The sequence below is a fragment of the Myxocyprinus asiaticus genome, chromosome 16 (genome assembly GCF_019703515.2).
Source record: "Myxocyprinus asiaticus isolate MX2 ecotype Aquarium Trade chromosome 16, UBuf_Myxa_2, whole genome shotgun sequence".
NCBI classification, from domain to species: domain Eukaryota; kingdom Metazoa; phylum Chordata; class Actinopteri; order Cypriniformes; family Catostomidae; genus Myxocyprinus; species Myxocyprinus asiaticus.
Window position 1 is genome coordinate 27,705,101 of NC_059359.1, and position 8,599 is coordinate 27,713,699.

The 8,599-nt window shown below is 36.2% G+C and overlaps 1 protein-coding gene across 3 annotated transcripts; it reads left to right on the top strand.

Annotated features, from left to right (window-relative positions):
- The first annotated feature begins 49 nt into the window (after positions 1 to 49).
- LOC127453971 (uncharacterized) lies at positions 50 to 8,171 on the top strand. 3 transcript variants are annotated; one of them, XM_051720843.1, is made up of 7 exons: positions 50 to 746; positions 1,478 to 1,605; positions 1,717 to 1,854; positions 1,996 to 2,020; positions 2,583 to 2,663; positions 3,301 to 3,403; positions 3,601 to 8,171. In XM_051720843.1, the coding sequence occupies exons 1-7, from the start codon at positions 650 to 652 to the stop codon at positions 3,641 to 3,643; spliced, it is 615 nt and encodes a 204-aa protein (XP_051576803.1). In that variant the 5' UTR covers positions 50 to 649; the 3' UTR covers positions 3,644 to 8,171. The 3 variants fall into 3 exon arrangements, 2 of the variants coding, with proteins under 2 accessions (XP_051576803.1, XP_051576804.1); XM_051720844.1 differs by having other exon boundaries at positions 1,481 to 1,605; XR_007899476.1 differs by having other exon boundaries at positions 1,478 to 1,854; positions 2,134 to 2,663.
- Positions 8,172 to 8,599: the final 428 nt, after the last annotated feature.

Consider the following 8,599-nt stretch of genomic DNA (forward strand, 5'->3'; position numbering starts at 1 on the left):
CGACCCATGAGGTGTATCCTTCGTGGGCACTCACAACCCATAATTCTTTGCTTCAACGGAAATGTCTAAAAAATAAAATAAAAATAACGCCAATTTGCCCGTAAATATGATGTTCAAACACAAGTAATGTTAATTCCCAAGTTGAAGTACCTCAGTAGATGGGTGCAGAGTATATAATATGTATAATTATATTAATGCATCATTAAAATAAAGTATTAGACTAAAAGTAAACCTGTAAAATCTATTTTCTTTTCTCTTTACATCATTATAACTCTCCTAAAATGTACCTCATACATTCCCTTCTAAAGGAACTTTGTTCCCTTCTCACTCAAAGCCCTCGCGCTTGTTAAAGAGTGGCGTGCTGTCATAGCAACCATGTTACGTTCCGTTTCCGTTCGTCCTACGAAGGCCGCCTCATTTAAACGAGGCTTGTTTAAAGGAGGGCGGTCGGTATACTGCAGCCTTCAAAGGACGCGTCCTACCACTCTAGACACATGTCCGCTTTCACACCTCATAGGTTCGCGTGTTTGGTGGACCGGTCCGATAGGAGGACACACATCCACACCTTCTCGCTCCAGTCTCCATATAAAATCTGTTCTTCCGGATATAATCGGCAGATTGAGGAAGAAAGCGCAGACGGGCCGCAGCGATGCATTCGATGACCTTCATGATACTGTTAGTTTTCCTGATGTTGTTGGCATTTTATACACCTGCGGAATCTCTTCATTTTTTCAAGACATCTGACGGTAAGAGTTCATGATTTAACGAGTTTTTAAGCTGTAAAATATCTCACAACCTTTTTATTCGTCCTGACCAATAGCGTGGTGAACTCTTACTGTATTTGTACTGTACATTGTCGACTATTCAGTTTCAACCTCATGAATGAAGACACGAATGAGCCCCTGTTGCACTGTTGTATTTTACAAATGACGAGTTCGCTTGTAGGCTGATACAGTAGATAGCGGGAGGATGAAAGTGTGCGAAAGACTCATCGTGTTCAGTTCAGTGGGTCGCCACCCAAAAATCGCCAACAGCAGGATAAACAATGCTAAATGCATATAGTAAAATGCAGCTAACAATATAATGCAGTTAGGATTGTGAAATAAGTAAGGCTTATAAAATTTTTAAAGGGTGGCTCTTTTGGGTTAGGCTGTTACATCACACTCGTGTTGTTATTTATGCAATTGTAACATTGTAAATGAATCTATTCAGCTTATGCCATGTTAATCATTCTGCATATAGTTGTTGGGTCTATGCAGTTCATGGTAATATTAATAAATTCAATGTTTGATTTAAGAACATTCTTGTTTAGGCTACTTTTTGTATGATAATAGCAAAGTTGGGTCATGACTTGAAGTCGAAGTAAATTTTGGGCTTGAAGCAAAACCAGTTAGTTATCAGCAACTATTCAACTGCTTAAAAAAATATAAAAATATGGCATATAATTAAATTGTGTTTTGTGTTTGTTGTTTGTCAGAAGAATGTCCTACAATGCAGGAAATCCCATCATGTGATAGTATACTTGCATCCAAGTTCAAGGCATATATATACCAGGTGCCGCAGAACATCTCCACAAACCATTGCGAACATGGATGGTATTATCAGGTGGACATGTTTTTATTTGTAGGATTTTATTTAACTATTAGTTGTTTAATCATAATATTATGAGAGTAAAACTTTTGATAATTCATCCGTTTTCTGTTCTTTTGTACTTAGAATGGAACATTTATTGTTGATTCAACCCCGGATGGCAATGGGAAGAAGTTTGAATTTGTCATGGATGTGACACCTCAGAACCTGACAGTCAGTGCCTGTATGAACCTTCAGTGGCAAATTCACTGTGAACACATTCAGGTGGGAGCAACAAATGTGTTTCTTTACGCACCAATAAATGATATAAACTTGTTTTTGTGGCTCTGTAGTAATGCGGAATAGAATTATAATTTTGAAAGGACAGGTGATGTTTAACAATAAATATGTTTTCTTCTGTTACAGTATATCTGTGCAATCAATTATACAGGTAATCTCCATGAAGCCTCACACCATAAATGCTCTAGAAACTATTGTTAAGCCTTGGAGTTAACCCAATATTTAAATCACAAAGGACATTTCAACTTTTTCTTTTTACTTTAGAACAAGATTATAAACAATCCCAATATTTTTCTCCAAATGTATGTATTTTGTGTGAGTTACACATCTAGCCATAACAGAATTAGATGGTAAATTTTCCAGATTTACTTGGTGCATCATCATTTTCATCTATATATTCAAGTTATATTGTCATGAAAATCATAATGAACATTACATTTTATATAGCACTTTTCTGACACTACACTCAAAGCGCTTTACATTGTGTACAGGGGACTTTCCTCAACCACCACCAGTGTGCAGCATCCAACTTGCAGTATAAAGAGAACAGTCAAATAGAATTATGGATAAGTGTAAAAAATAATAAATACTAGTGAATGGTTAAAAATGGCCTTTTCAGGTCTGTCGTCTGCAGTGTACACCATGTACCAGAGTGTTAAGTAGTATACTGTAACTTATATGAAATATGCTCTTGTGTGTGTTTGTGTCTTAAGTTTTAGAATTGAAACATCAAGCAACACATGACTCCTTGCCAACAAATGTGCCTCCATGGGATGAAGTTGAAACCCATAATTGTAAATTGGCATTTCAAAATCTAGTTTTGATGTTATTTAAACTTTGACTTTGACCTTGTTTTATATCAATTTAAGGAATAGTTCACCCAAAAATTCTGTCATTATTTACTCACCCTAATGTCGCTCCAAACATGTATGACTTTCTTTCTTCTGTGAAACAAACAGTGAATTTATAAAAAGTCTTCACAGGGTTTATTTGTCATAATTTAAGTGAATAGTGACTGGCCTGTCAACCTCGAAAAAGGACAGAAAACACCATAAAACCACAGTAAAGTTGGGCTAATCGGTATTCTGAAGTGATTTGATCACTTTGTGCAGTGAACAGAACAATATTTAAGACATTATTCACTATCAAATCATTGATAAATCGCTTTTAATAAAATATGTTGGCTCCATAGATAACATCAAACTCCATTGGTTCTCATCACGCCTTGTTACCAAACGTGCAAAATGTCAAGACTTTTTTAATGAGACACGATGAGAACCAGTGAGGTTTTATGTTATCAACGTGTACTGCCAAAGAAAGTCATATGGGTTTGAAACAACATGAGGGTGAGTAAATTATGACAATTTTCATTTTTGGTTTAACTATTTTTATAAAAGATTTCCTGAAGAAATTGTTAACATATTTCACCAGGTCCCTCCCTGGGGATTGGATTAACTGTGATTTGCATTATATTGGGAATCGTTGGTTTGACTGTCTGTTCCATTTGCTACTGCCGTCAAAACCCCAGAAACAGGTGAGTTCTTTAAGCAAAGTTATGTAAGACTGATGTTGGCATTCTATCTAACTTCTGTATAAGGACCATTACATTTCAGCCTGTATTGGCATAGATTACATAATATTTTTTTGTTTGACTCATGGACAAAAATCTTTCCCTTTCATAGAAGTGACTTTTGCAATGTGATTTATTCATTTATTTATTTTTTACCACAGGACAGATTACGTTGCGGCTAAACAAAATGGTGTGGAGTTGTGAGTGAACATCTGGGCTGGTCACCAAAAAGAGTGATTCTAGAGTTATTGAGCAAAAGACCTTGAGCTAAGCACTTCGCCCCAGGTTACTTCACAGGAATTAGCCTTTGTAAAAAGTAAGTCACACTTGTATAGTGTGTTTGCTTAAATTACTAACATAATTTCTTAATCTGTAGTCTTTCATTTTATTTTATAACAATGGGTGTCTTTGTAAAGTGTAACTAATATATCGTTAACTCTGTCATTCTATTGTTTAATTAGCATTTAGCGTCTCACACCTTTGTAGATTGTTGGTTTTTAATCAACGTGCAATCATGGGCCCTGTTTTAAGGGTGCTGAGCACAGCGCTATGCCATAAGTCATAAATGCTAAGACAGTGGGAATGGCCATGAAGTTTTGGTATTTTCAAGCAAGCAAAATCATGGGTTTGGCAAAATCATGCACAGGGCTCTAATCGGGTCAAGTGCAATTTAATTCGGAGGTTTTTCTCCTGCACCATCTGCTTCCTGTTTTATATAGTCCATTCCCTTAAGCACCCGTGATATAAACAAAGACTGCACATTCATGAGAAGCTGGTTGTGTAAATGGACCGTATGCAATGAATTAGAAGAATAGAAATATGGACTTACATTATTTTGTTAAATGGGACACGCTCCTTTTACGCATGGAAAATGTGGTTCAGGTTATGGATGTAGGCTCCGTTAAATTATAGAGAATGTAAGTATTATTAATAATTTTCATCTAATGACATACACATAAGGCTAGTATTAACAGTGATTGTATTGGCACACACATCACTTCTACCAGACGATTTTGATTTAGAAAAATGTAATTCATTTATTGAAACACGAAAAAATGAAACCTAAAATATTTCTAAATTCATATTACACATCAAACGAAAATATTATCAAAATAATGAAGTGGTCCAAAATATTCCATATCCAAACATTTTACTCTCTCAAACTTCTTCCACCAGCTCGTTTTGCAATGACATAAAAATGAATCTACAGGAACGGGTGGAAATTCTTTGAAAAAAAATTGAAACGTCTTAGCGCAATGACCGATTTATCAGGAAAATAGAAAATTGCGCTTTACACCACTTCATTAACATAATCGCAAAAACCATATATGCAGTGTATGTAGGGGCGGCATTTAAAGGGGGGGCACCGATGGGTAATTAAAGGGGGTGCAATTGGAAACACCGCCCCCCCCCCACTCAACAGTTACAAAGGACGTGAAAGTTGATTTTGCATACATACTCGAAAATGGGTAGTTGCGCCCCTGCATACAATACACTGATCAGTAATCATGAATAATCGTGAATACTCCCACCCATGCCCACTTGCGCTTTGCACTGGCAAGAAAATTGCACTTAGAATTAGCGCTTTCACAAAAATCGGATAAGACGTAGCGCACAGTCGTAGCGCGTAGTGCTGCGCTTTGTGCGCTTCCAAAAATAGAGCCCCATGACTCTATTTTGAGCTTCACCAAAGGCAGAACTGACACTGAAAAATAGCATTTTTTGACAAATTATAGTAATAATAATGATATTTATGTTTCTATATACAGTTGTGCTCAAAAGTTTGCATACCCTTGGAGAATTGGTAATTATATGTACCATTTTTAAAGAAAACATGAGTGAGCAGGCAAAACACATTTCTTTCTTATGGGATTCATATTCAGCTGTAGGTTATAACAGGATGGCACAATCATAAAACAAAACATGGCAACAAAGAAAAAAATGAAATGACCCCTGTTCAAAAGTCTGCATACCCATAGTTCTTAATACTGTGTATTGCCCCCTTTAGCATCAATGACAGCGTGCAGTCTTTTGTAATAGTTGTCTTATGAGGCCCCAAATTCTTGCAGGTGGTATAGCTGCCCATTCGTCTTGGCAGAATGCCTCCAGGTCATGCAAAGTCTTTGGTTGTCTTGCATGAACCGCACGTTTGAGATCTCCCCAGAGTGGCTCGATGATATTAAGGTCAGGAGACTGTGATGGCCACTCCAGAACCTTCACCTTTTTCTGCTGTAACCACTGGAGTGTCAACTTGGCCTTGTGCTTAGTGTCATTGTCGTGCTGGAAAGTCCAAGACCGTCCCATGCACAGCTTTCATGCAGAAGAATGCAAATTGTCTGCCAGTATTTTCTGATAACATGCTGCATTCATCTTGCCATCAATTTTCACAAGATTCCCCGTGCCTTTAGAGCTCACACACCCCCAAAACATCAGCGAGCCACCACCATGCTTCACAGTGGGGATGGTATTCTTTTCACTATAGGCCTTGTTGACCCCTCTCCAAACATAGCGCTTATGGTTGTGACCATAAAGCTCTATTTTTGTCTCGTCACTCCAAATTACAGTGTGCCAGAAGCTGTGAGGCACGTCAAAGTGTTGTCGGGCATATTGTAACTGGGCTTTTTTGTGGCATTGGCTTCTTTCTGGCAACTCGACCATGCATCTCATTTTTATTCAAGTATCGTCATATTGTGCTCCTTGACACAACCACACCGTCTTTTTCCAGAGCAGCCTGTATTTCTCCCGAGGTTACCTGTGGGTTTTTCTTTGTATCCCGAACAATTCTTCTGGCAGTTTTGGCTGAAATCTTTCTTGGTCTACCTGACCTTGGCTTGGTATCAAGAGATCCCTGAATTTTCTATTTCTTAATAAGTGATTGAACAGCACTGACTGGCATTTTCAAGGCTTTGGATATCTTTTTATATCCTTTTCCATCTTTATAAATTTCCATTACCTTGTTACGCAGGTCTTTTGACAGTTCTTTTCTGCTCCCCATGGCTCAGTATCTAGCCTGCTCAGTGCATCCACATGAGAGCTAACACACTCATTGACTATTTATACACAGACACTAATTGCAATTTAAAAAGCCACAGGTGCGGGAAATTAACCTTTAATTGCCATTTAAACCTGTGTGTGTCACCTTGTGTGTCTGTAACAAGGCCAAACATTCAAAGGAATGTAAACTTTTGATCAGGGCCATTTGGGTGATTTCTGTTATCATTATGATTTAAAAAGGAGCCAAACAACTATGTGATAATAAATGGCTTTATATGATCACTATCCTTAAATAAAAGACAGTTTTTTTTTTTTTTTTTTTTTTTTTTTTTTGCATGATCAGTCATATTTTCAAAATCAGTGCCAAAATGTCTGCCAGGGTATGTAAACTTTTGAGCACAACTGTATATCATATTACTTATATATTGATCATAAATCCAAGTGCTAGTTGTCAAGCACTGATTATACAGAGGCTAAGAGAGTCATGTATGTTTTCTTTATCTATTTATATATCTATATCTATCTATATATACAGTATATAGCTCATAAACCTGTATATGTAATATTACATGGCACTTATTTCTTGAGATTGTGGATATAATGTAAATGAGGGAGAGAGGAAACGTCTGTCTAGCTGCTGCGATTATCCAGACATTGGCTCTGTTTACATTGGGTGGGGCTAGGCCCTTTTACTGTGGGGTCAAAGGAAATGTACAATGAGGGCAAGTATTTTAAATTGTTGCTGTGGAAGCAAAATGCTTTGAAATGCTGTGCCAGTGAGAACACAAATCTAATGCATTTTTTATTATATCCACTTAAATGTAAATCTGGAGAATTGTAAACGATAATCAAGCTTAAAAGTGAAGTGTCTAATTTCTGTGCCTGTAGCGGCACCAAGCGGAATTGGAAAAAAATATAAATGTTTTCAAACAGGATTCCCAATCATTCCCCTCGTCCTCCTGTTTTAGTGGTGTGGGGAAAAAAATGGTCCCATCCCAAACACCTTAACTTTGAGTTAATGTTTTTGTGTTTGGCTGGGGATGCTCAAACAAGCAGAACATGTTTTGAAAACGCTACACTTTTTACACCTATCTGGAAAACCAACCTACCAATAGATTACTGGGTTGTCTCTGCATATTAAGCTGGGACAGGATAAAGTATTTTAACACAGAATAATTACACGCTTCACCTTTAACTAAAGGAGAAAAGGATGTTATTAAGAAGCTTTTGTACTGTGTGTGTGTGTGTGTGTGTGTGTGTGTGTGTGTGTGTGTGTGTGTGTATAATATAATATAATATAATATATATATATATATATATATATAAAATAAATTATTATATCACTCTGTGCCATGCTATCTGCTGATACTCACTACATTGAGGAAGGTACTTTTAATTGTTTTTATCGGCCTATAATGAATATAGACTTATAAATGATGTTTAGGTGTGGCGACATTTGAAATGTATCATACTATGTATTATGGTAATAAGAAATATTAATGGTTAATGGTAAAAGTGAGCTGTATCTACATTATATTGATTCAGTGTCAGCTGCCAGTTTGTTGTGAAGTTAAATTAGCATTGCTACTTATGTTAAAAATATTTTTAATTTTTCCAAAGCTTTTTTGTATAAAATATCATTACTATACAATCTCTTTTTAATGTTTTCTGCCTGCATTTTCACCACTTCAATTTCTGTCCATTTTATTTTCTGTCAATAAAATCTAATGAGACCATTCTCATGTCTTGTGAAGTTATTTCCTTCAGATAATTTTACAAAATTATTTAACAACAGGGTGGATTTATTGGCCCTGTGAGGATTCTGAGGTGTCTGCCATGTGTTGAGAAGATATGCAGAAAATCTGTTTGCAATTACAGCTTCCATATAACTCCATACAGTATGTTTCTTCTAGCTGCTTCAGTTAATTAAAAAACAAAAAACATCTATGACCATTTTAACAAAACTGTTGATGGTAAGCATCAAAAGATGCTTATTGTATTTGTTATCCATCATGTGGGCTTTCTCTACTAAAAAATAAAATAAAAAAGTGGAAAGTTTGTGACCAGCATATGTTATATCTATATATAATTTGACCCTTACAATAACTTTTTTTATAACTTATTGTAGTCAGGTTGATTCAGTCAGTTTTATTACTTTTAAGTTTT

Bases quoted from the DNA above. Each gene is read 5' to 3' on its own strand.
- LOC127453971 (XM_051720843.1), top strand. From the start codon at position 650: ATGCATTCGATGACCTTCATGATACTGTTAGTTTTCCTGATGTTGTTG. The intron at 1,855-1,995 runs GTGGGAGCAACA...CTTCTGTTACAG, and splicing joins TTCACTGTGAACACATTCAG to TATATCTGTGCAATCAATTA. The intron at 3,404-3,600 runs GTGAGTTCTTTA...TTTTTACCACAG, and splicing joins CGTCAAAACCCCAGAAACAG to GACAGATTACGTTGCGGCTA.